The sequence below is a fragment of the Phacochoerus africanus genome, chromosome 3 (assembly GCF_016906955.1).
Source record: "Phacochoerus africanus isolate WHEZ1 chromosome 3, ROS_Pafr_v1, whole genome shotgun sequence".
NCBI lineage: Eukaryota > Metazoa > Chordata > Mammalia > Artiodactyla > Suidae > Phacochoerus > Phacochoerus africanus.
Genome location: NC_062546.1, coordinates 193,872,324 through 193,899,627, shown reverse-complemented (window position 1 = coordinate 193,899,627; position 27,304 = coordinate 193,872,324). Strand labels below are relative to the sequence as shown.

Genomic DNA, 27,304 nt, shown 5'->3' with positions numbered 1-27,304 from the left:
TGAAAGCCACAGCAGTGAAAATGCATGACCCTTAACCTGCTGAGCCACAAGGGAACTCCAGTGCTATGTGATTTTTAACTCAATTTAAAAAGACACCATTAATGTGTATTGTTCTAGCTTCTATGAAAAGACATGTTGAAGGCAGGGCATGTTTCCTTTCTTCTCCCACAATCAGAGTCATGAGGATGTATCTTAGAGAGGAGGGGGAAGGACGGCAGGGAGAGTAGAGGCAGGGGTTCGATGTCCTTCTGTTTCAGGACTATTTCCCTCCTACCCTCCACATTCTAATTTTCAGAACACCTACTTTAAGTCCTGATGGCAATTTAGTTGTGAGATGTATGTAAAAAAAGAACTAGTGAGGGGGAATAGTGAGAGGCAATGTAACATGTGGTTATTCGTATAGACTGGGTTCAAATCCCAGCTCTGCCACTGATGAGCAACTTACCAACTTGCTCACCAACCTTGAGCAAGTTACCTGACTGTCTCCGGGCTTTAGCACCCTCATCTACAAAATCAAGAGAAGGCCACTCCCTATGGACCTGTTATGGGAATTAAATAGCATGAATTATGTAGAGAGACTATCATGGCTCCTAAAACATGGGAACATGCTGTATTTATTTTAATGGCATTTTTAAGAGGTATACTCATCTTTTTAGACAACTCCCTACCACAAATACACCAGTGTGTCTTTCCCTGGTCCCGCCATGATAAAGCGATTGCACATTTCCAGGACTATGTCTCCTACAAAACTATCTTTGGGCAGACTCTAGTCTAAATGGCCTGAGAGTGAAAGATATAGCACACTGGGAGACAGCAAAATCTATGTCCCCATTCCTGTCCTCCCATCAGCTTCTTTTCCAAAAACCACACCACAGCAGCTCTCGGACACTCAGACTCCCGTTTCCTCACCACCTGGGACCCTGGCTTCATAAAATGACAACAACCACATCTCTCTTACTGTCTTCATGCACGCTACCTTAAAAATGGAGCTGCCTTACCTGAGAAACCTACAGCACAGTTCCTTCTGAAGCCAGGTTCATCCAGCAATTCTGCAAGAGCAAATTCCAAGAGCAGGTACACCACCCCAGTGAGTAGAGAGAATGTGGCGATGATGTAGGCAAACCATCTACTTCCTAGTCTTCTTTCCAAATTTATTCCTTTCCATAGCATGGATGCCATGTTGAAATACAAATGCCAATCATCTACGTGGTGAAGAGGGGAGAGCAGTAAGCGCTGCCAGTCTTTTTGCTGATAACACTTCTCCACGCTAAGGCAGGAGCTAAACAGCGGTTTCAGAGGATTCAAGAAGAACCAGATGTTGAGAGCCAAAGTTGCTATGGTGACAGGTGGAATATTATTGATCCCAACATGGTAGATTTGAGAAAGGAGCAGAAGCAGCCCAACATTAATTCCTCTTGATCTCCGCTGCATGGTTAAAAATCAAGCCAGTGATGGGAAAAAGTGGCCAGGTTTGGGGAATCTGGGAAGAAACACAGGCAGCTGAACCTAAAACATAAAATAAAATGCACATGAAAATCCAACAGCTAAAAATTGGTATATTGACAAGAAGTGCTTATTTAAAGATGGGTTTACATCATGTATATCTCACCTCCCATCCAAGAAAAACATGTATTTTCTGCGTCTTCTACAGTAACATCCAGGATGATGCCCCTGGCTGATGCCCCTCCTCATTTTATAATCTAAAGTAGAAATGTCATCCCAAATCCCAGTGGACCAGGTAACAGATGGGTATGCTTTCTCTGACAAACATGCCATGAAAATGTGACTTGTCTTCCTTATAAACAAACTCATAACCCAATAAAAAAAACTACAAAGAGAGTTCCCATTGTGGCTCAATGGGTTAAGAACCTGACATAGTATCTCTGAGGATGTGGGTTCAATCCCTGGCCTCACTCAGTGGATTAAGGATCCGGCTTTGCTGCAAGCTGTGGTGTAGGTCGCAGATGCAGCTCAGATCTGGCATTGCTGTGGCTGTGGCACAGGCTCCAGCTGCAACTCCAATTTGACCCCTAGCCTGGGAACTTCCATATGCCACAGGCGTGGCCATAAAAAGAAAGAAAAGAAAAGAAAAGAAAAGAAAAGAAAAGAAAAGAAAAGAAAAGAAAAGAAAAGAAAGAAAGAAAGAAAGAAAGAAAGAAAGAAAGAAAGAAAGGCAGACAGACAGACCGTAAATCTTTAATAAAGATTTCTCTCAGAAGGCCAGACAATTCTTCATCCCCATCATTTTTTTAAAGAAATATTCCATTTTGATATATTGGATAGAATCTGCTCCAAAGTTGTTCAGTATCAGCAAGCAAGTTCTAAAAGTGCAAGCATAGGAGTTCCTACTGTGGCGCAGCAGGTTAAGGACCTGGCGTTGTCTCTGTGGTGGCTCAAGTTCAATCCCTGGCCCAGTGCAATGGGCTAAGGACCCAGCATTGCCGCAGCTGTGGTATAGGTCACAGCGGTAGCTTGGATTCAATCCCTGGTCTGGGAACTTCCACATGCTGCAGGTGCAACAATTGATAGATAGATAGACAGATAAAATAAAATAAAATGCAAGCATATATTATCTTCTATTCCATATTGCCAATATATCAGCAGCTAGACTGCTTCATTTTCACAAGAACGTCCACTTTAAAAGTTACCTACTATGTGCCAAATTCTGGACTGAAACACAGTTACTGTCTCTGAGGAGCTCATTTTGTCCTGAAAACTAAACCAGTAACTGCCACACCATGTTCTAAACACAGGGACAGAGGGAGCCCAGACCTGAAGCACAGGTGGCCGCAATCTTGAAGGGTGAACTGGATTTAGCAATGAAGAAGACTGCCGTGTTCAGTGGTCTACTTCACACCCTGGGCTAGCCTTGTGATCTGCTTTGGTTGACAGAATGAAGAGCAAGGGACTCTAATTCTAAATCAAGGCCTCTAGATGATTTGCAGGCTTCTGCTCTCTCTCTGAAACCCTCTCAGGAAACCATGTGGACAAGTCCAGGCTAGCCCGCTGGACAACAGAAGACCCCTGCTCTCTCTAGTCACCCTGATGGCCCTGGTCACTGATCAGCTAATGCCTCAGATGCAAAGATGTCTAGCTGATCAGCAGCTGACCACAAATGCATGTCAGTCCTGAGCCCAGACTAACCTTGTCCCACAAAACAGTAAGCTAAATAAATGATATTTTAAATTAACGTCACTGAAGTTTGGGGTAGTTTGTTATGTGGCAGTTACTAATACAGAAGGTATTTGCTTTGGAAAGGGAGGAGGTTATGCTTATGGGAAGAAGCTAATAAAGAAAGAGACACGGAATAAAGGTGCAAGAGATAAACCAAAAGAATCAAGTCCTTAGAGGGAAGAACAGCCTTGTCCATCATAACAAGAAGAAAGAAGATAAATGTCAGGTGTGGCTATGAGGAAACAGGCAGATTAGGGAACAGAATGCTGAAGAAATTCTCACTAGTAGTTTTCTAATTACCCTGTGAAGTTTTCTTGCCTCCCAACCCAATATATAACTGGCTCTGGAACCCTAAAGATTCCCGTTCAGACAGCACATTGGGAAGTACATGGGCTTTGGAGTAAAAAAGAGCTAGATTCTCTAACTTGCTATCCCTGGGACCTAGGGCAAATTACTTAAAACTTTCATTTCTTCACAGTAAATTAGAAATGATTACCTCCTGGCCAGGATTACTGTAACATGTCCAGAACAAAGTAGGTACTGAATAACTGGTAGCAACTCTTTCATTACTGTAAAGTAATCTCATTTAGGAGAAAAAAGCCTTTGCAGATGGTAGCAGCCTAATAATAGGCTTAAATCTACTCCATCCCATATGGATTCTTATCAACATCACATCCAAAAGAAATGCTCAAGAAAAAATTATACATAGAGGTGTGCATGGTGTGTGTACCCTCATTGTTAGCACACTCCAAGTTTCTCTATTGCCAGGACCTTTTATTATTATAGCGGTGCAGCATTCTCATGAAGTGGAGAATTTAATAAAATTCCAACTGATAAGCTCCTGGATAATTTTGGAGAAATGGTCTGTATTTTTCACCTTGACATTCAAGTTGATCTTCAAATCTCCAACGACTGTGACATGTTTGCAATCTCCCTAAATAATTATATACATCGAACATCATTACCTGTAATAGGAGCAATGGGAAAATACGGCTTTGATCACTAAGTAACCAGCTTACAAGAAATCACAAAATACGCCCTTCAATATCAGTACAGTGTCCTATGATACCAGGCTATGCACGGCAGAAAATCAGAAGTAATTATATCTTTGCTCAAGAAAAGGTCCCCTCTCGACTGGAATCCTTACTGATGAAGAGTATAAACAAAGGTTAGTGGAATCTCCCCAAGCGTATCTCACACTGTGCACCCAAGGCCCACATTCCATTTGCTTGATTTCAGCCCAAACCCCAAAGCCCCTTCTGCTTCCCATCCTTTCTCACCTGTCCGCTCTCTTGCCAATACTGACCGCTCCTACTGCCATGGACACTACCACTGTCCCACTGCTTCCAGCTCCCTGCAACCCCCCTTTCTCGGCTTTTCAATTTCCCTCTGTCCTTACTCTGTTTTGCATACTACACTCACGGAATTCCACTCTCATGGCTTCTATAATTCTTTGTATAAGGATGGTTCCCAAATGTATATTTTACAGCCTTGATCTCTCAGGAGGTTTCAGGGACACAACCTTATAGGAAGAATATTGTCTGCCTCATTTCTTGGTTTCTAAAAACTGAAGTATTCAAGTGTCGAATGTATGCCAGTCCCTGTGCCAGACACTTGGGGTATAACAAAGACCGAAACACTGGCAAACCCAGCCCCCTTCCCTTTGTTGAAGGGAACAAAAATATTGGCTGCAGAAAAATCAAAAGATGAGGAGTTCCCATTGTGGTGCAGCAGAAATGAATCTGACTAGTAACCATGAGGACGCAGGTTCGATCCCTGGCCTCGCTCAGTGGGTTAAGGATCCGACGTTGCTGTGAGCTGTGGTGTAGGTGGCAGACAAGGCCTGGATCCTGCGTGGCTGTAGCTGTCGCTAGGAGCCATAGCTGTGATTCGCCCCCTAGCCTGGGAACCTCCATATGGAGCAGGTACAGCTCTAAAAAAAACAAAAAAAAAAAAAAGAAGAAAGAAAGAAAGAAAAGGAAAAAGAAAAATCAAAAGATGAATAAAATGATGTGGTATATATTTAATGTGAAGGCAGATAAAACCATAACCAATGTGAGAAGCGCGTAATAACTGTTGGGCTCTGCTTTCACACAAGAGCCACTAGAACATAAAGTTTTGAGTTTTAATTAGCAAAGACAAATCAGCACTATTTTACACCAGATCTGTGACCCAGCTTCCTTTCTAATAAGCTATCAAAAGTTGGCCATCCAAAGCGAGGAATGGCAGCCTGTTTGTAACAAGGTAACAGAAAATCAACTGTTCATGTGAAGATCAAATCTGTAACCTGACCTTGTCCGCCAGGCAGGCACGGTTCTAGGAACACCAAAGACAAGAGAACACAATAAACAACTGTTCAATACAAAAGGAGTCCTGTTTCGTCCTGTCAAATACATTGAAATTTTTAGAAAGCTGAGCTGTAGGAGAGAGCACAGAAACATGGTTGATGAGCTGGAAACCAGTACAATGTGTTGGTTTTGAAAGTGACTTGCTTCTTCTAACTAGTAGCCAGACCATAACCAGTTACATCAGCTCAAGGAAGAGCAGGCTGGTCCCTGCACTCCACCCCCGCCCCCCATAAACATATCTTCCCCCTCATATTCAATACGCCCCCAAATGAATATTGGATGGTCCCTTCCAATTCTGCCCCCTCCTCCCGGGGGCTAAATCTCAGGACACAGAATCTCCAGCTCCCCGGCTGTTCAGGTCAGAGATGGAGACAATATCCTCGACACGTGCTCCGCCCTCTTAATTCCGCTGCCCCCAAATCCCATCCACTCCACTTTGTTCATTCTTGCAACAATCAACAATTTATATCACTCTTCCTAGCTCCGGAGCCACTACTCTAGTCTAAGCCAGCCTCTTAACTTGTCCGCATTGCAGCAAACTCTGCTCCTCATCAACCACCTTCCACCACTGTTCAGAGTCATCTTTATAAAGCTGAAGGTGGGTTCTCCTTCAATGGCTTATCATTACAGCTGGAATGAAGCCCCAACTCTTGACCACAACTACACACTCGTGATTACCCGGGCCCTGTGCACCCCTCTTGTCCCATCACCCCTCTGTGCACCCTGCTTTGGTCACTATGATCCAGCCGCCTGGGTGCTCCCACACTGCGAGCTTCATGACTACAGCATAAATGCTGAGGGCAGAGTGGTCTTATCCATTTTGATCACCATCGAATACCCAGAGCCTAGCATGGTGACTGCTCCACAGTCAGTCCTTAATAAGTGTTTGTGCAGTGACTCAAGACTAGCATGTTAAATATATCTACATTATACAATAAATGAGACTAAAGGAAAAGGTCTGAATACCTATGATCTGTTCAACTCTAAGTATTTTTCCTACAGTTTCAGCAACCTTCTCCACAGCACTGTATATAATATTCCACTTAGCCATTTTTAGTTCCAAGATTGTGTTAGTAACATTTATTTCAACTTTACAGGAATAAACCTCTGATCCATTTAAAATGCATTAATGAGTTGCTTTGCCAGAACTATCTGATAAAAAGAACGGCATTTTAATTTTGTGGTAACACACACCAGACAGTGCTATATCAAGGTTATGACAGAGAAATGGAAGACCTCTTGAAATATTGATAGGAAAATTAGCCATATTTACTTTTAATGAGAAATTAAAAATTAAACAGGCATATAATAAGAAAAACTAAGTGGTGAGAACAAACAAAGGAAACTGAATTCATAACTTGGGAAACCAACGTGTCTCATGGGGAAGAGAAAGGAATTTTACAAAAAAGGAAAAGAAACTAATTGTGCGATTTTCAATTCTACTTAGAAAGCACAAAATATTTCGTCATTATCATTTACCATGGAGATACATATCTCAATTTCCAATGTAAATGTTCAAGAAGAATTCAGGCCATTAAACTGCAAGAATATACACCAGTTTTAAATTATATTCCCAATTTGGCATCTGACAGTAACCAACTTAGTTCCACAAGAAAGAAAGAAACTACAGTCTTTTTTGGCCATGCCCATACCACATGGAAGGTCCCAGGCCAATGATCAAACCTCTGCCACAGCAGCAACCCAAGCCACTGTAGAGACAACGCTGGATCAATAGAGAACTCCAAAAGCTACAGTCTTTAGAGGAGTAATCAAACGCTATTCTGAAAACAGCCTTCCAGGTCACTAAAAGTGTAACAAATCTGAAAATTGTTCACTGAGATCTTCCAAAAGTGTGTGAGGTTTTTCTTTAAGAATCAAGAAAACATTGACCTCTACGTATGTGCGGTAGATTGATGCTGTGTCATTATTACTATCTCCATGCCTTTGGAAAACATCATTTAAGTTCCATATATTTTGAGCATATTCTCTAAAAAAAATAATCATAGAGGAGAATGTAGATTTGTTCAAATCACTTGGCAAGTATTTTTCAGAGGCCTGTTATCACTTAGGTTGGATATTTTGCTAATGCCTGACTTCCAAATGCTTGAAATGTGGCTTTTAAATTGAGATGTAATTCACACATCATAAAAGTCACTGTCTTAAACTACACAATTTGGTTGTTTCTGTATATTTACGGGGCTGCTCAATCATCACCACCATCTAATTCCACAGCGTTTTCATCACCCCCAAAGGAACCCCTGTCCCCATTACCATCAATCCCCACTCATCTCCCCACCCTGCCCAGGGCCTGGCAACCACTCATCTACTTTCCATCTCAGTGCATTTGCCTGCTCTGAACATTTCACATAAACAGGCTCACACAACTTGTGGTCTTTTGTGTCTGGCTTCTTTCACTTAGCATGCTGCTTTCGAGGTTCATCCACATTGTAGGAAGCATCCGTACTTAGTTTCTTTATATGGCTGAATGATATTTTATTATAGAGACATGACACACTGTGTTTATCCAGTTGCACTGGTTGATGGACTCTCGGGCTGTCCCCTCTTTTTGGCGATCATGAATATAACTGCTGTGCACATTCGTGTACAACTTTTTTTTTTTTTTTTTTTTAAGAAACATATGTTTTCAGTTCTCTTGGCCATATACCTAGGAATGGAATTGCTGGGTCATATGGAAACCCTTTGCTTAACTTTTTGAAGAACTACCAAGTGTTTTCCAAATTTCTGTGCCATTTTACATTCCCTCCAGCAGTGTATGAGGGTTCCAATTTCTCCGTGCTCACGCACACTCAACAGCACTTGTTCTTATCAATCTTTCTCATTACAGCCATCCTAGCGGTGTGAAGTGGGTCTGCTCTGCATTTCCCTAGTGACTGATGATGTTGAGCACGTGCTTAAATTTTCATTGCTTAAAACATAATATGAATATGCATGTCACACGTACGCAAAACCCACACGGACAAATGTGTTCCTCTCCTGCTCTATCACTCTTTTTTCCCCCCTCTCTCTCTCCAAGAAATAGTTTAACAAGCTCAGGCCAAAAGGAAGCTCCAGAAAGAAAGAGGAGACCCCAAAGAAATCACCCTGGTGAACCTGCCAGGCTGTTAGTGTTGCCATCCCCTTGGATGCCATGTTAAAAGTGAACGTGAATGTACTCCAACAGCAGAGACAGGGCTTTGGCCAACACATCTGACTCTAAAAACTGTAAAATCCTTTTGAAAGATGCACATCGTTAGTATAATTTATCACTTCAAACAAAGCAAAAAAGCTATGGATATGCTAAACATAGAAACTCCTGCTTTTTAAATTACAAGAGCTGAGCAACAAATTAGTGCATCATAAATACCACACTGACTTGGACAAAATATTCATGGAACAACTAGATGCAATTGTTTTCTCTCTTACTGTTTTAGCACAGTCTACTTTCTCTAGGAATGACCTGAACTGGATCACTTCTTCTCACTTCTGAACTCTCCACAAATCTTATCATTCCTGTCTGTCTTTTCTAACCCAAACATAAAGACGGTTTTCACTACCTGTTACTAGAGGGCCAATAGATGAAAACAGCACAATAATAATTCTTGTTCTTCCAATAACACTTGTTAGCATAATTTTATTTTTCCTAAAAGGTATTAGCTCCCTTAAACCCCGAGAAAACTCAATTATAAAATGCATATCTTCAAGGTACTTTTGAGGCTAAGAAAATGGTATAGCGTAATATATATTTGCATTTAGAGGAAAACAAGAATTTATTAACCAAAAGCTTGTAATTTGCTTCCTCTTTTCAAATACATGAATGCATTTCGAAAAGCTTACATAGCTTATATGCAATACACAGTTGCTAAGTGCGATAATTGTTGGATGAATAACATGTGAGTTATATTTTTAAAACTTAGTATTTAAATATTAAATGGACTAGCAGATGGTCTGGCTTCACATCATTACACTGTGCTCACTTTACAGGAATGCTTCATCTACCTGAGTTGATTAGTTAGTGGAGAGCTCGGAGGGTCCAGGGTGGAATCATAATTTAATGACAAGTTGCACATAAATGACAATTTTTTTCTGGCCATCTAAATCTATTACATAGCTTCATGAGCTACATTCACGATAAAATCAAAGAGAATCACAGTAGGATTCTGTTTTCTTATTTCACATTAGAGGCAGAGAGATACAGAGAAATGGAAACAATCAAATGAAGGAAAACTGACTTCATGAGTAAAAAGTGAAAGCTGGAACAAAATTACATTAAGAAGGTAGTCGGAATCTGATCTTCACGAATTTCATGACACTCCGTAATTACATGCCAGTATTTATTCATGGAAATATCTTTAACCTGGACTCTGTTCCAGAAGAAACTGGGAATGGAGAGCCCATGCCCTTTTTGAGGGCTGCTGAGATCTCCATTTACATGATGGTTCTCCAATCTCACCCACGTCATCCTCATAACCATATAAGGGTTACCCAGCCGAGACCACCACTAAACTCTCTCTCAAACGCCAACAGGCTAAACCTTTGATTTTAAGCTACCAGACCTGGCTTAAACACACAAGACCTAGCTTTGATACGCAAGAGCACCTCCTTCCTCTCCCCCCCGCCCAATATCATCTCTCCAAATGAAAACAAATACAAAATCTCCCACACCTCAGTGGGACAATGTCCCAAGTGTCTTTCATAATGCCTGTCTTAAGTATCATGCCATCCACGTGGAAAGCAAAATACGCGACCTCAGGGAATTAGGATTTAAGATCACTAAAAGGACATAAGAAGTTAAGGAATGTTCCAGACAAGTAAGCAACTATTATAAGATCATAGGCTATGTGGTGACAGATCCAACCAAAAGTCAGATGCTTATCACCTGACACTCTTCAACCAATCTACTTATATAATGCCTGACTCCATTTGCTTAAAATCCCATCTGATCATGTTATCCCCTGCCTCCAATCCACGACGTTGTCTTACTTAGAATGGCTTTCTGTTCTTCATTATTGTAAGACGGGATAGTATCATAGTTAACAGAAAGTAACTGTGGTCTGAGTTCAAATCCTGGCCTCAACTGTAGGAACTATATGACCTTGGTCAAGTTCTGACTCAATGTACATCTACTACGTTTCCTCATTTACAGAGCAGATACTACATAATAATAAGACTTGTCTCACAGTATTGTTGATCAGTTAGTATATGCAAAACACGCCGAACAATGCCTGAAACATAATAAGGACTATATAAGTATTAGCTGATATAAAATCCTCATCTGGTCAACTTTAAGCATATGAGCCTATGCTTCAGTCTTATAATATCTACATATCTTCCCCAATAACTATTACTTATGCAATTATTTATAGCTGACAAAGCAGTAAGTATAAATCCTTCATTTCATTTAATTCTCACAATCCAATGAACAGAGAATTAGTTCCATCTTCTCTACCAGCTGGACTACCCAGCACTTGCTAGCCATTCTGAAGCCTGCTCTGTGGAGCTGCTCGGATGAGCAGTAGCTTGATGGAGCATCTGCCTATGAGGCTTTCTGGGGATGTTACATTTCTCTGTCCAAGGTGCTAAACAAGTATGGCCACCACCACAGATGGACAAGCCCAGGGGGCGTTCTCACCACCAGAGGTCACCAAAGCGAATTTTACATACATCCCACAGCTTACATTTTAAGCCTGACCCTTCCAAACGTAACTGCCCAATTTAACAGAAATCCTTTCAGCAGTTTTGATGTGAAACTGTCGGAGTGTGATAGAAGGTCCATCTTTTTTCTTATATAGATAAACCAAGATGACAGTGCTCTTAAACCAGACTATTAGGGCTCAAATCCAGCTCTTCCCACCAGACCGTGCTGCTTATCTGGAGAGCCCGTCAGCCTTCGGCCTGTCACACAAGCAACACTCACCACTACTGTCTGTACCTCAGAGAGGCCTCCACAGTCCTGCCTGTCCCTCATTCAAGAAAGCCAACGTTACACTTCCACAGCATATAACAAATGCCTCAGAGTTCCCATCCTGGCTCAGCAGGTTACAAACCCAATTAGCATCCATGAAAATGCAGGTTCAATCCCTGGCCAGGCTCAGGAGTTCAAGGATCAAGCACTGCCGTGAGCTGTGGTGTAGGCTGCAGATGCAGTTCAGATCCCATGTTGCTATGGCTGTGGAACAGGCCAGCAGATGCAGCTCAGATTTGACCCCTAACCCAGGAACTTCCATATGCTATAGATGTGGCCATAAAAAGTTGAGGGGGGGGAGTCTCAACTGTTCATAAATAAAAATCATTTGAAAGTCTGAGGCTGTGATCTAGAGGCAGACCATGAAATAGCTCTAATTTATGCTTCATAGCCAATTTTTTTTCTTGTTTGACTGAACCTGTGGCATGCAGAAGTTTCCAGACTAAGGATCAAACCTATGCCACAGCAGTGACCTGAGCCACAGCAGTGATAACGCTGGATCCATAACTTCTAGACTGCCAGGGAACTCCACACAGCCAATCTTTTTAAATTCAACAGAAACCCCTAAACAAGACATCGGCTACTTTTCTTTCACATAACTGCTTCTTAGTGAGTAAACTCAAGTTTAAGAGAATTTTTTAAGTAGTAAAAGAAGACTAAAACAAGGTTTCATTTTTAGTTTAATCTCTACTTGTATAAAATTTAATTTGGGAGTTCTCATTGTGGCGCAGTGGAAAAGAAACCAACTAGGAACCAGGAGGTTTCGGGTTCGATCCCTGGCCTTGCTCAGTGGGTTAAGGACCTGGCATTGCCATGAGCTGTGGTGTAGGCCGCAGACTCAGCTTCCACATTGCTGTCGCTGTGGTGTAGGCTGGCAGCTGTAGCTCCATTTCGACCCCTAGCCTGGGAACTTCCATATGCTGAGAGTGTGGCCCTAAAACACAAAAAAATAAATAAAAATAAAAAATAAAACAAAATTTAATTTGAACAATTTTAAGTTATAATAAGAAGGAAAAAGTGATTAAAAGCAGCGAAGATATCAATACTTTCCATTTAACAAAGGGCTTCTTTTTATGAAAAATAAGATTTTACCAAAGAGATAAGCCACCCATGTTAGCTTACCAAAGAGATAAGCTTACCAAAGAGTCCACCCATTTTTATGTATTATTCTGGGCAATAATGAGAGCCGCTAAAATGTATGAAAAATCAAGCCAGCTATCACTGTGGGTGCCTGGCACTTCATCTCACTGGGAACTCTAGGAGCCTCTGTGTTAACTCCTGAAGGGCGAGGGGTCACCTGTGGCTTGCCATACCAGGAAAAGTGGGCATCAGGAGCCAGAGAAGACACTCAGGCAAAGAAGTGCAGGTGCTGGAGGCTGGGAGTCTGGGAGAATACACGAAGGGCACAGGGATGTGGGAGGGCCCTGACAGCGCTGCCAGCATCACCCCTGGACCCGAGACACGCTCCCTCCCTCTCCTCCCAACCCCTCAATTCCTCCCCAACCTTTAAAGCCCAGCCCCTGCCTTTCCTCCCCTGCACTGGCACTCACTCCCACATCACCTTCCAGCCCTCCACGCGCACAACGCGATGTCACCAGAGGCCTTTAGAGGCCCCTTTGTTATCTCCACCAAACTGTGTCCTCGGGGAACCCAAGCACATACTCTAGAGTCTAAACTGGCCCCAGTGGCTGGCTTAGCACTAAGAGCTGTGTGAACTTAAAGGCAAGTCATTTAACCTAAGTCTCCTCCTCTGGGAAGTGGAATAGTCATAATAATAATAGCTACACCTGATCCTGGAATTCTTATAAAGATTAAATAACTTAAAACACCAAAGTGCTTAGAATAATGCCGAGAACACGGTAAACACTTATTAAATTTCGACTATTGTTTTCATGACTTAAACGGAAATGTCCGTTTGCTACTGATTTGCAGTTTTTCTAAATACAAGTCAAATACAGAAGTCAATCATTGGCTAAAATCACACATTTACATAGTATTAGACACCTGCTATTACCTGAGTTATTCATAACATAAGTTAATTCACGTATCAGGACCCATGGAATGGAGGTGGCCCCAGTGGCCCGGCCCACGTCACAAGTCTAAACCCAAGTCAGCCTGCAGTTATGGGATCCACCTTCCTGTCTGGGAAACCTAACGCCCATCACAGTCCTCCAGTTCAGCTTTATGCAGCTCAGCCGACCCCAGAAAACAGGACCTTGGAGCCTCATAAGGAAACTCCTCTCTTTCTAGCCAGCCATGCTAGAATCATGTTTCTTTGTTCCCCCTTTAAATATTCTATAAAACGTGCTCAGGCCCAATATCCCTCATGAAGAATGCTCCACTGTTTGTGAGCTGCTCTACTCCCCCAATTTATGGACTGTTTATTCAAAGCACATAAAACTCATTACTAAATTGCTTGTTCTGTCATTCAGCCTTTCCCATTCACTCCTCTTTATGATTTTACAGACGAGTGGGGCTTTTAACCGCAATAATCTGGCTCTAGATTCTCCATTCTTAAAATGAAGTTGTGAATGAGGCTTGTCTGCAGAAAAGTTGAGAGTTTTTAACTTGCAACATAGCCTACACGCAAACTCCAGCAGTTGTCAAAACTACCGTTTAAGCGTTCCCACCAGTTACTGTTGTCACTTGCTTCAGTTCCAGGCAAGCTGACTGTAGGGTAACAGAACGTGCAGCCCAAAATATGCCACTTGGCATAAAGATTATCTGGAGCTGAAGGCAATTATGAAAAAGCAGATACAAACTAAAGCTCTCTGCCTTCCCCCTATTTGCTTAAAAGCAGGACATAAATTTCCAAAGGTGTCCCTCCCTCCCCGTCTCTACCCCACAGACAAAGTTAATCACCAGGGACAAACTTATAGCCTGCTCCAAAAAAATCCACCCAACAAACTTTACTAAGTAGCCTTAATCTTCCATTAGTTCCCCCACCTATTTGACCTCCTACCATTTGCTGCCCTAGAAACTCAAAGTTCTTTGCTTGTCACTTCTCTAAAAATGTATCGTTCTTCTGTTAAGATGCTACACAAGCCTAAGTTCTGACCATCTCTTTGTGTTACCCATTACCGAGTACTTCCGCTATGTGCAGGACACTGTGCTAATAAACTTGCTTGTTTTTCTCTTATAAATCTATCCTTGGTCCACTGGAGAGGGCACCAACTGGAGAGCCTAAGAATGTAGAAGGAAAAAACAAAAAAATTCTCTCCTAGTCAACCCTGCCTGCAATTCTCAATATGAGTCTGGATCTCCAGATCTAGAATTTACAGATTTGCCCTGTAAATTCTATTCTCTGATGAACTTAAGAAAAGTTGTTTTCCGTCTGTTCAGGGTTCTTGCTGTGAGGACAGGAGTGATGACCTCCGAGCTCTCTACATGCCAGAGCTGAAACAGGAAGTCACCCCCTTTTAATAAGAGATATGATACTTCGGCTGAAAGAATTAGGAGAGACTTCTTTTCTTTTTTTTTTTTTTAAGGGCCACACCATCAGCATATGGAGATTCCCAGGCTAGGGGTCGAATTGGAGCTGTAGCCACTGGCCTACATCACAGCTCACAGCAATGCCGGATCCTTAACCCACTGAGGCCAAGGATCAAACCTATGTCCTCATAGAAGCTAGTCAGATTCGTTTCTGCTGAGCCATGATGGGTACTCCATAGAAAGACATTATTTGAGCATAAAGAAGAGATACGATATTTCAACTGAAAGAATTAGGAAAGACAGGGGGGTTTTTTTGGGGCCACACCAGCAGCATAAGGAGAACTCAGTCTTTCCAGAGTTCCCGTTGCAGCTCATCGGGTTAACCCAACACAGTGCCTGTGAGGATGTGGGTTCAATCCCTGGCCTTGCTCAGTGGGTTAAGGATACAGCCTTGCCACAAGCTGTGGAGTAGGTTTCAGATGCTGCTCAGATCAGTGTCGCCGTGGCTGTGGTACAGCTTGCAGTACAGCTCCAATTCTACCCCTAGCCTGGGAACTTCCACATGTCTCAGGTGCAGCCATAAAAAAAGAAAAAACAAAAAAAAATCCAAATGCAGCAGCTCAGGTCACTGCAGAGGTGCAGGTTTGACCCCCCAGTCTGACAAAGTGGGTTAAAGAGGATTCTGTGTTGCCGCAGCTGCGGCTGGTATTCAATCCCTGGCCCAAGAATTTGCCTATGTCTTGGGTACAGCCATTTTAAAAAAAAAGAACAGTCTTTCCTAAAAATGCAGTTGGTGACTTCCATTAAACATACCAAATACAGAAAATCTCAGGGCATAAAACTTTTACTCTACCAAATGCAATTATTTCTTGATACAATTCAACTTGTAGATTTACATTTAAGAGAGTAGTACAAAGTAACGTTCAAATATCTAACTTTTCTGTAATTATCACAGTCATAGCTTAGACAACAACAACAAAAACCGATTTTTAAAATCAACTTAAAACAAAAAAGTAACAATAATCCCAATGCGATATTTCTCATTTGGGGATGCACTCTATGCAGAGAAGTGGAGGAACAAGCCCCTGCACCTTCTCCCACCAGGACCACATGCCTGCCTGGTAAGGACTCTGGAAAGAAAGGGATGGAGGCAGGGGAGGTGAATGAGGTCCTGCTTGGCAGTCTTTAAGCCCCAGGCCCTACCCTGCAAAGCAAGGTTTAATCTCAGAAGGAAGCCACAAAGAAGCAAAAACATCTTTTTTATCTTTTAAGAATTATGGGTATGAAGGAACACTTTCCCAACTTTTAGCCCTGAGTTTTGCCAAATTTCCAAATGCTCCCTAGTGGGATCATGTCACTTTGCCTCTAAAGAACCACTTCTGCAGAAATGCACCTTCATATTAGGGGCCTTGACATAGGTCTTACTCACCCAAGGGACAGCCACAGAGGAATCGTCTTCACATTGCTGCAAAGCACCATTCAGACTTAGTGTTCCTTGGGCACAATCCCATCCAAGCCAGGAAAAGCTTAATGTCACCTAGCAAATGGATGTGCTTCCTTCTGCTGAGAGCTACTCACCCATTTGGTTGCTTTTTTTTTTTTTTTTCCCCTGTTACTACTAACTTCTGTTTTAAGTCATTTCTAAAACTGACCCTTTCTGAAAATGGACAAATAATGTACAAATATATGTGAATATAAGAAACGTTAAGTCAATTCAACTCAGAGAATACCTTAAGGGAAGCTTCCTCACCTGTACCAGACTTTGAAAAAGTACATAAAAAGAGGAAAGGCATTTTAAAGAGAGGAAAGAGCACACATGTGCTGTTAGCATAGCGACAGAAAACATATGAACTCTACTTAGGGAAGTTTAAGTTCAATGGGCTGGTCAGTTCTACTATGGCGCTTGTTTGGAAACAAGCAAATCTGTTCAAATGCAGTGAATGTATCAGGGAACAATTTGAGCATAACGCAAACTTTGCACCTGATTATGTGCAATTTTATCCTACCTGGTGAAGGTGGGAAACTGCACCCAGCTGAAGCAAGCTGCACAGAAATGAACAAAATGTCCACATTTGCACTTTACCAAGCATTTTAGGAGTTAACACCCATCCACATCTGCAATTACGACTTAATATCCAACCGGGCTAACCCTTCTTCCACCACTTGGCAACAACTCACAAGCTGGAATCCTTCTGACAACCGCTTCCACAGGCAAAGTTCAGGACTTTATGAAGGCAAAGGGCCATATTTCCTATAGTACTTCTATATTCCTTAATCACTTAACAGGTGTAAAACTGTGCTACCATTTTATTAGGTTCCAATCTCTCTCTCTCTCTTTTTTTCTTTATGTACCACTGACAAAGTTCTTGAGTGTTTTGCTCCTAACACCCTTTGCACCATAAGCTTTACGGTTTTTATTGGGTGATTTCGCATAGTGGGGTGGTTTTAGGAATGTCACTTCAGGCAGAGGCGACTATGCCTCTAGACTGAAGCACGGAGGGAGGACAGCCCGTACCAGGGACTGCCACTCATCAGCCAGTGTCTTCCCACCTGCACTCTGTGTTTTGCTCCTACCATCCCATTCTTTAACCACAATCACCCAAGAGGCTCTCACCACTCAAATATTTAAACACCACATGCTCTAAACTTTCTCAGATTAGAATATGAGGGAACGAATTCTCTCTAAACCTACCAAATACACCCACTATTTTTTCCCTTATGTCTTCTCCATCAAAAGTTGTTTTCCTTTCCTTCATATTGAATTTAAAACCAAGATTCATTCAATTTTGTTTCTTTTCTTTCTTTTTTTTTTTCTTTTGCCTTTTTCTCTTTTTGGGGCCGCACCTGCGGCATATGGAGGTTCTCAGGCTAGGAGTCGAATTGGAGCTATAGCTGCCAGCCTATGCCACAGCCACAGCAACGTGGGATCCAAGCCATGTCTGCAACCCACACCACAGCTCATGGAAACGCCAGATCCTTAGCCCACTGAGCAAGGCACAACTTCATGGTTCCTAGTCGGATTCATTTCTGCCGTGCCATGACAGGAACTCCAGATTCATTCGATTTTGGCGTTTGTTCCTTTGACTGTACGTCCTAAAGGTGCCAAGGTTTCACGTCTGATTACAATAATTCAAGGACGCAGACAGCAACTCTGGCCAGATGTTTTTAGTAAGAGATATCAGTATAATTTCAGTTTGAGAGTAACAATTTCAGCAAAGAAGGGAAGAATGTAAGTAAGACCCCAAGATCAGATGCTCTGACAATACACGCAGCTCAATGAACAACTGCATTTACATGCATTGTGCATGTTTCAGTTCTCCATAGCATGCAAGGTCAAATCACTAACTGTCAGTTACAATAAGCTTCCAAACTTCTGGTCAATTACCTGGTTAATAACAAAAGACAAGGCTATGACATCATTACAGTTATAATTAATTTACACAGATCAGCTTCCTGCTAATCAAATACATCTTTAAAAGCATTTAATTATTTTTCACCTAGAAAGCAACACTCAGCTCTGTCAAATGAAAAGCAACCTTGCTGAATTCAACATGAAAGGCTGTCAGGCTGCCCTAAGACATAAAGGACAAAAGGCTTCACAGGGCACACTGCTGCAATACAGGAGCTACTGCCACATTCACAGCACACAGAAGCATAAGACGATGCAACACATCCGAACAGCTCCCATACATAGAGACGCTGTCAGGGAACTGGGGGTAAACGGACTCTGGCAAAAGAACCATCGCACTGCCTCTTGTCAAAATGATATTCAGGGCCAGCAAATATTAAAGTGTGGCGTGTGGGACAGCAGTTAAGGGCATGGTCTTTTGTAAGAGCATCATAATATACACCAGCCGTGGGACCTCAGCAAAGTTATTTAACTGCTGCTTTCTCACCTGAACAAGGAGATAACGAAACCTCATTTGGGGTTGTGAGGATTAAGTGAGATTATATATATAAAATCATACATTGGGAAATGATAGTGTTTTTAACCCACAAGTTAAAATAAGACTTAAGATTAAAAATTTTAAATAGCTTTCAATGTTTTTATAACTCAGTGACCAATTAGCGTTTTTCTGGGCTATGATCCTCCATTTTAAAACTGCAAATCAATACACACTTTAAAACAAAAAACAGTATGATGGCCTATGTGGAAGGCACACGAAAACAGAAATGATTTTTTTAACTATAATAAATTTATAATAAAATCTCAAACCAGAGTTTTTATCCAGACTATCCTTAAATTATCATTACATTTGAGAATGTAATGAGCCTCCATTTTAGGATTTTAAAAAAAAAAAACTTCAAGCTGTCAGATGGCAAAATTTTTATTTTTCCCTTCTTTTTAAAGTGTTAACAGAAATGATTAGATTGTCTTTACACATAAAAAATGAAATACTGGCTTTGTATATAATCTTGACTTTTGTGCCCCAGTGAGGTGAATTAGTGCCAACTCCAATTCTGATCCATCACCACTTATGATTTCCAGTATCAATCATAAGCTGATTCCTTCTCTCACAGACTACAAGTTTTAGTGTAATGAGGGCTCATTAAAGTCTCCCGACTGACAGCCCTTCGGACGTAGGTCCTTAAAGCAGGAGGCTCACAGGGAGCTGCAATGCCAGCATCCACCGTCACTCTCTTCAAGGGACTTCAGTAACTCCACTCCCACAGTCCCTGCACACCAGATTTCTTTGTCTACCTAACGTCACTGAAAAAGTGATAGCCATAACCCCATTCAAATTAACTTGTGTAAGAACTGTTAGTGAATTACTTGTGTAACTGAAACCCTTCCAGCACAAGAACTAGTCAAGAGGAGGGAAAGATGCCAGACTTTGGAGATGGTGGGTGTGTTCCACGAGCACCCAGGAGGTCCACTAATTACTAGGTGGTGGGGACAGCTTGGGGTTGTTTTGCTTTTAGCCTGCCCAACAGCCACACCTCGTTCTTCCTGTGACAGGGGAGAGATGGCTCTTACTTCTACTGGATGTGATCCTGCGAGGACCAGAAATCAAGGGTGCCTTTCCTACGTTGATTCAAGGGTGACAGTGACCAAGACGGGAGTAATAACTCTCTTCCTGGAATCTAACACTTGGGCAGAGACACTAAGACCAACGCTTCTGGATCTGATATTCAGAACATTAACTAAGAGTTTTCCAGATCTACCAAAGTCTACCCCAGCCTCAAGAGCTCACTTAGCTGCTGCCCTGGGGTTTGACTTTTCTATAGACTTTCTGAGCTTATCTATACACTTCCAATAAATCCCTTGTTTTTTAATACATTACCTGTATAACATAGTTAACTTGATTTCTGTTGTCTGTAATCAAAGAACTCGACTTAGATACTACGGCATCTGCTAAGAGCTGACAGCAGACCCCAATTCATTTCAAGCATCACCAACTCTTATTTTTTTTCACTGAGTACAGACCACACTCTAGCCAATGGAAGAACCAAAACGTGGAGGATTTATAAACAGCAGCACATTTGTGGAAAGATGTAGGGAACTAGAGACTCTCATACTAAATGAAGTCAGAAAGAGAAAGACAAATACCATATGATATCACATATCTGGATATCACAAATAAACCTTTCCACAGAAAAGAAACTCATGGACTTGGAGTACAGACTTATGGTTACCACGGGGAGGACTGAAAGTATGGGGTTAAGAGATGCAAACTATTGCCTTTGGAATGGATAAGCAATGAGATCCTGCTGTATAGCACTGGGAACTATATCTGGTCACTTATGATGGAGCATGATGGAGGATAATGTGAGAAAAAGAATGTATATATGTATGTGTGACTGGGTCACTTTGCTGTACAGTAGAAAATTGACAGAACACTGTAAACCAACTGCAATGGAAAAAATAAAAATCATTTTAAAAAAATAAATAAACAGCAGCTCAGAGGTCTGCCACAGGCAAGCCATTCCCAAAGATGCATGCACAGAGCTGAGGATGTGAGCACAAAAGCAACTACTGCACAAACAAGCAAAATCCTCTCAATGCCATATACTTAGTGTATAAACTTAGACACTGGATGAAGAATGTTATTCCAAAAGAAAACATTGATGGTCTAAAATCTGTCTTCTACTTACATAAGGCTGATGTTTCTAAGGACTGTGTCTAGTAACTGAAGTCATATTAAAACATTCCCTTTGTTCTTCAGTGAAAGTAAGATTGGACTACACCTTAAATAAAGTGTTACCACTTGATTACAAACTTCTGACTAGAACTTTAGGGCAATGTATCTTTAAGGTTCATGGAAGGGAGGAATGAAAAAGAAAAAAAAATTAATAAGAGGCTTCTTCAATCTCCAGCTTTCAGGAAGTACCCTGCATGCTTTTCTGTAGAAAGATGTGCCCTTTAACTTTTTACCATCATGCTGTTCCTTCACAGATCTAAATCTTTACATTTCTCTAACCATGAACCCAGAGAAGAAACCAATGAATGCGAAACTCTAACAACAAAAGCACTCAGCACATAATTTATATACCTTTGTCTGTATTCCATCATTTAATAAATATTTGAGCATCTACTAAGGGACAAGCACCATGCCCACAGGTAACCAAAGCCTTGGGGGTGGGGGGAAGCACACAAGGGGCAACATTACAGTGTGATTAAAGAACTGTAACAGGTCTGTGTACAAAGGGGCACAAAATGTTTGGAAAATAGCAAAAATAGCAAAAAAAAGCAAAAATAGCAAAAAAAAATGTTTGGAAAATAGCAAAAATAGCAAAAAAAAGTTTTAAAGTTTTGTATGGAGTGTGGGAGGAGAGAGAGAGAGAAAGCGAGGGAGAGAAAGCGAGCAAGCAAGAAGTAGGGAAGGCAGGCAGGCAGAAAAGACATACATACACACATACTGGGGCAGGCATTACTCTGTGGGCACTAGGCATGGAGAGGAAATGACCCAGGGAACTCAGAGTCAAAGCATTGGAGCCATTCCACGAACAGAAACTGCGTTGGTCATCACTTGCTGGACAAGATAGTTACAGGTGGAACATTTACAAAGCAAAAAGGTCCCTTAGTAACAGGAAATTAACATTCCCTGGAAAGAGAAAGGGGATGCCTGGACTACTACGGTGTGAAGGGACTTCTATATGTACAGCATGCACAGTATTTATTCCTACATCTCTTCAAATTTAGACCCACAGCTAATTCCTTAGAATACGTACCACTGCAAATTTCTGGTATTTGTAATTTAAAAAGTGTAGCAAAATTCCTTTCACAGTGTTGCCCAAGAGACGCTCAATGAAAAAAAATCCAAAATTAGAAGTAGTTGCCAATACACACATACATACCCCTAAGTAGAATTTACATAAAACTGAAGTCATTGTAATATGTATCTAAATTTCATTCATAACTATCCTGACATTGTGGCTCTGGATTAAAAATGCATAAGCAAATGAACATCCGGAAGAAACAGCTGTTGGTGTAATGACAACATTCCTGGAGCTGAAGCCAATTTGGGGTCAAATGGCTTATTAGGACGTGGCCTTGGGCAAATCACATAATCAGTCCTGCTGAGCTTCGGTTTCTTTATCCATGGATGAAAAAAATCCCACTTATTTCCCAGAGTCATTGGGAAGAATAAATGAAATAACATATTGTGTAAAAGCACACAGCATACCCCTAAGGTTTGTTTTCTGTTCCATCTTCCTCTCCATAAAAGAATGAGCCTTTGGGCCCCCATGGAACCACACTTTATTGCTTTATAATTATGATATGCATGTTACCCTGTCCAAGAAACGAGATGGTAAATAACACCAGCATGCAAACCTATTGAATGCACGCAGTTAGCTGGCTACAAGCTAAATCCCAGAGGGCTCCTGCTTACTACCTATGGCTTCCCAGAAATCTGATACATTTCCTCTTCTGAATACAGCCAAACATCACCATCGTGAGGTTGCACAGAGCAGCTGGTTGATTGAAAGTGACTCTCCCTCCCCCATACTCCAGCTGTCACCAGGAAAGCCTCCTCAATGTGTGAAAAAGGACAATGTGACATTACCACTACTGGTATTAATAACAATCTAATAATACTTTGCATTTGGAATTATTTTTCTTATGAAAGCTATTAAGTGAATGCTAACTCTTCAAGAAAAACCCTTTACCGTATAAATGCAAACCAGCTGCTTTCATACAACAAAGAGCAGGGACAGTAAACACAAGTAATATATTTCCATGGACTCCCTGTTTCCTTTTCCTTGAGTCATTTGTAATTCTAAACAAGAGCCAGTTAAAATATTAAGTAGCTTTAACCATGATACAGCTGTCACAGCTTAGAGGGATTAGGAGAAGAAAAAAAAAAAAAATTTCCCCTCTATTTTTGTATAATATAGGTTGGATTAAAGGCTGGGTTTTGTTTTTATTTTTTAATAATCAGTCACTTCTCTGCATGAGAAGTGTGAAAACCCCAGGAGGTGTCTTCAGAGCAAGTCTATAAATCCCGCACACAGGAATGCTCAATGCCCTGACTCTGTAGGTACAGCTCATCTCCTGAGGACTTCTATCCCACACATGATGGGTTTCACATCGACTTCTCTGGACTCCTGGGTTCCAGGGACATGCCTTGGAGTGCCACCGCAGGACGTTCAAGTCGAGCACGAGCAGGCAGGGCTGTGTCCTTCAGCTTCTCTTAGAGCCTCTCAGCGCCTGAGCTTTACAGGGAAAATGCTGCTAAAGAGGGTGCCCAGCTTAAAAACAAACAAACAAAAAAAAAACAACCTGAGGCCCCCTGCTGAGATGACTCGAACTGCAGCATACAAGGCAACCTATCTTTTTAAGCCATTTCTCTTGTAATGGTTTTTTAAAAGAATTTTTACATATATGTGCACTCAACTAACTTTACAAGTGTACAGATTATCTGTCCTGCCCCCAGATTATACTACATCACCAGGCAAACAAGATTATGACCTAGAATGGCTCCTTTCAAGTAGTCCCTGTGCTCACATCTCCGGATACAACATACACAGAAATACATGAGATGTTTTATCTTTTTTTTTTTTGTCTTTTTAGGGTCCCACCCATTGCATATGGAGGTTCCCAGGCTAGGGGTCGAATCGGAGCTGCAGCTGCTGGCCTACGTCAAAGCCACGCCAGATACAAGCCACATCTTTGAGTCACATTGCAGCTCACAGCAAAACCAGATCCTTTAACCCACGGATCAAGGCCCGGGATTGAACTTGAATCCTCGTGGATACTAGTCGTTTGAGCCACAATGGCAACTCTTTGATCATTTTTTTTTTTTTAAGTGGAATATAAAACTTTTCGTTTTGCTTTCATTAAGCATCCATATCAAAAAAGAAATGATTTCAGAGCTAATAGCCTTTTCTTACTCTGGTGCATTTTTTCAGTGAAGTCTCTTCCCCTGTAACATAGCGGCTCCCTTCTACAGCTGACTATCCCCATCAACTATCTGAAAACACTTAAATATTAATCATCCCCTGAACTTGACCTTCTAGGAAATACTTAACACATTTCATTATAGAAGTTGCTCTGTTATGATAATGGAACTGAAGATGTTGTTTTTCTACCAAGTTTAGAGTTTAAGTTTTCTGCAAGTGTTTGCTCTCTCATTTACAATAACATGAAAGCTTGAACTCTTCACTTCAGCATTTTGCTTAAAAAGAAAAGTAGCGCAGTTAGGTGATAACAAAATTAACTCATTTATAAAAACATGAAGAAAAGAACGAGACCAAGTTAGGCTGAAGTGATAACTACCTTTTCTTCCCTAATATGCATGAGGTATTGACCCTCTCTGCCTAACAGACATGTTCCGTAGTGGACTTCATTTTATTCAATGTCCTGAGGCAGTCACACACCACGCCTGCTACCTCACAGAAGAGGAAATTAGGGTTGGGGGGATGTTACCTTGTCCTCTGGACATGATCAGTTTGTAGCAGAGGCAGGATTCAAAAGGTAGAGTAGTCCCCACCCAAAACCACTGCTATAGATCTGCCTCTCTGACACAGAGAACAAGAAAAATAGGGCCTTTGAAAAACAAATGCTTTATGATGGGACAGTGTTAAGTTCACAGTAGCATTAATAAAAATTATTTCTAGAAGCTGACATCCAAACTGACTTATGTTCATGAGAAAACCCTCTCACTCACAATACCCAGAAGCCACTGCATGGCCCTGGGAGCAGGGAACACTGATCAAAGTGTTGTTTCAGCCACAGTGTGGCACTAACTCTTCTTCTCAACATCACAATGAGTCTAGGCTTTAGGGAAACTGCTTCAAATCCTGACTTCTCTTTATCCCACACCCCCACCCCCCAAAAGGAAGGAAAAAATTATAAGTAAACACTGCAACTGACGTTCTGTAAAAACAGCATATGGGGGGGCATATCTAACTGAACTCCTGTGACGCTTCTAGAAAACAGGGTAAGAGGACATGACGAGGCCTTCTTTGCGATCGTGGAGCTGTATGACATGTGGGAAGAAAAGATAAGGAAACATTGCCAGTCTGGCCTCTTGCTCCAAGTCTCTGCTCCCTGTCTTAAGACTAAGGCTGATCTCTAGTCAGTTACCCAGTCTACCTTTTTTTTACCAAATTCTGGGCCAAAGTAAGATACATAACTCAGCTCGAGACCAAAAGGCCAAATAATTAAAAACTACTCTTTAACACAATTACTAATGTGGTTCTTTAACAGGCTACACCATTGGGCTAATCAGTACATACTACTATAACTTTTCACTAAACATCCTACATCCAACAACCTCAACTGTATACAATGTAAGAATCCATAAGCAAATAAATTGCCCAGAGGGGAGAGCAATATTCCTACAGCTCCTATCTAACCCAAGGAAGAATCCTTCCAGCGTCCTCTACGTACTCATTTTAGACAGTTCTAACAAGTTACTTGATCATATCTCATTTTTGAGTGTTTTCTAGGTGTGTTAAACATTTTTCCTGCATACTCACATTGAATACTTTCAACCCTATGAAGTAAACTTTAACTTGTCTCAGGCCCTACACCTAGGAAAAGCTTCACCTGGATTCAAATTCCCTTCTGCGACTCCACAATGGTTATTCTTTATCACGACAGCCGGTAATTCTCAACCTTTAGCACCCAGGTGCATTGGGATCAGCTGGAAGTCCTGTTAAAATGGATTTCTCATTCATTTAGTCTGGGGTAAGACTCCAAAATTTGCATTTCCAACAAGTTCCCAGGTGATGTTAATGCTGGTAGTCTTGGGACAATTTAGACCCCAATGCACCGCATTCTTCTAAGATAACTTGCTTTCCAAAGTCCTGCCACACTAGTAACAAATTAGTTGTTAGATTTAAAGGTTATTAGAACCAGAAAAAAAAAAGAAAAAAAAAGGCATATAAATGTGAAATATTAAACAGATTAAAAAAAAAAAAAAGCAATTCCAAAGAGGAAAAAAAAAAAAAAAAACAGCAGCAAAGCCCAGCCCTCACTACAGAGGGACCCACCCACCATGATGACTAAACCACGACTACGCAATAATTTTAATGGTAACCCCGAGTCTTCAAAATAATTTATGCTCGGTTTACAAAAACAAGCAAAAGACCGGATTCTGGAGAAGTTTTAAGGCCTGGACAGAAAAGGGTTAAATACACTTCGTGTATTTCCTATGCCCTATTAAGAGAAACACCACTACTTAGGAGTGTTTGCAACACACTTGTTCAGAGAAACCGCGTTACGCTTTAGAGAAATTGAAACTGCAAGCTGTTGCTGATGCAACATCGCTTCAAACTTCCCGCTTTCGAAAGGAAACCTTTAATTCCCACCTCATCCCCCCAGAGCGAGCCCTGTCCTCCCAGCCCTTCCGCTCGTCGTTCCCGGGGCGATCGGCCTCGAGCAGAGACCAGGTCAACAAGACCCGGCCCCCAGTAGAGTCGCTCCGGGAAACCCCCTCTCGGTTCTCAGCCGGAACAAGAGCTCCCAGGATGCGGAGGCTGCGCCTCCAACTCCGCCCCCGGTCCTGCCTCGGCCTCGGGAGGCGCTGCCAGCCGCCCCCCGCCCCTCGCAGCCGCCCGCGGTCCCACGAAAGGACCAGAGAGACCGCGCTGAATAACCGACAGCAAAAGTGCCAAACAGATGCGGAAACTCACGCTCTCTACGGCCCGCCTGCGTCCCCACGTCTTCGCGACCGCGTGCGTCATCACGCAGGGCCGCCGGCTCCGGGGCGCTCCAGGGCCCCGCGGCCTGAGGGGCGGGGAGAGAACGTGATTGACAGAGGCGCAGCCCGCGCCGCCGGTGCGGGGCGGGGGAGGACGGTCCTGCCGAGCGGGAGGAGGCGCATGCTCAGTTGCGCGCGCGCCCGCGCTCCTGTCTCTGTTGGCAGGACCTTCGGACCGCGTGCGACGGTGGTGGTCTCCAGGAAGCTCTTTGGACACATCGGGGAAAGAACTGCGG

General features: G+C 42.1%; 1 protein-coding gene across 3 annotated transcripts in view; it reads right to left on the bottom strand.

Moving 5' to 3' along the window:
* RHBDD1 (rhomboid domain containing 1) overlaps positions 1–27,097 on the bottom strand; it is a 121,009-nt gene extending 93,912 nt beyond the window's left edge. The window contains exons 1-2 of one of the 3 annotated variants that reach the window (XM_047773658.1): positions 27,001–27,097; positions 999–1,506 (exon numbers count right to left, since the gene is read on the bottom strand). In XM_047773658.1, coding sequence (XP_047629614.1) covers positions 999–1,431 — 433 coding nt within the window. In that variant the 5' untranslated portion in view covers positions 1,432–1,506; positions 27,001–27,097. Of the gene's footprint in view, positions 1–998; positions 1,507–1,609; positions 1,669–27,000 lie in introns of those variants that run through there. The other 2 variants (XM_047773660.1, XM_047773659.1) reach the window with 2 other exon arrangements.
* Between the last annotated feature and the right edge of the window lie 207 nt (positions 27,098–27,304).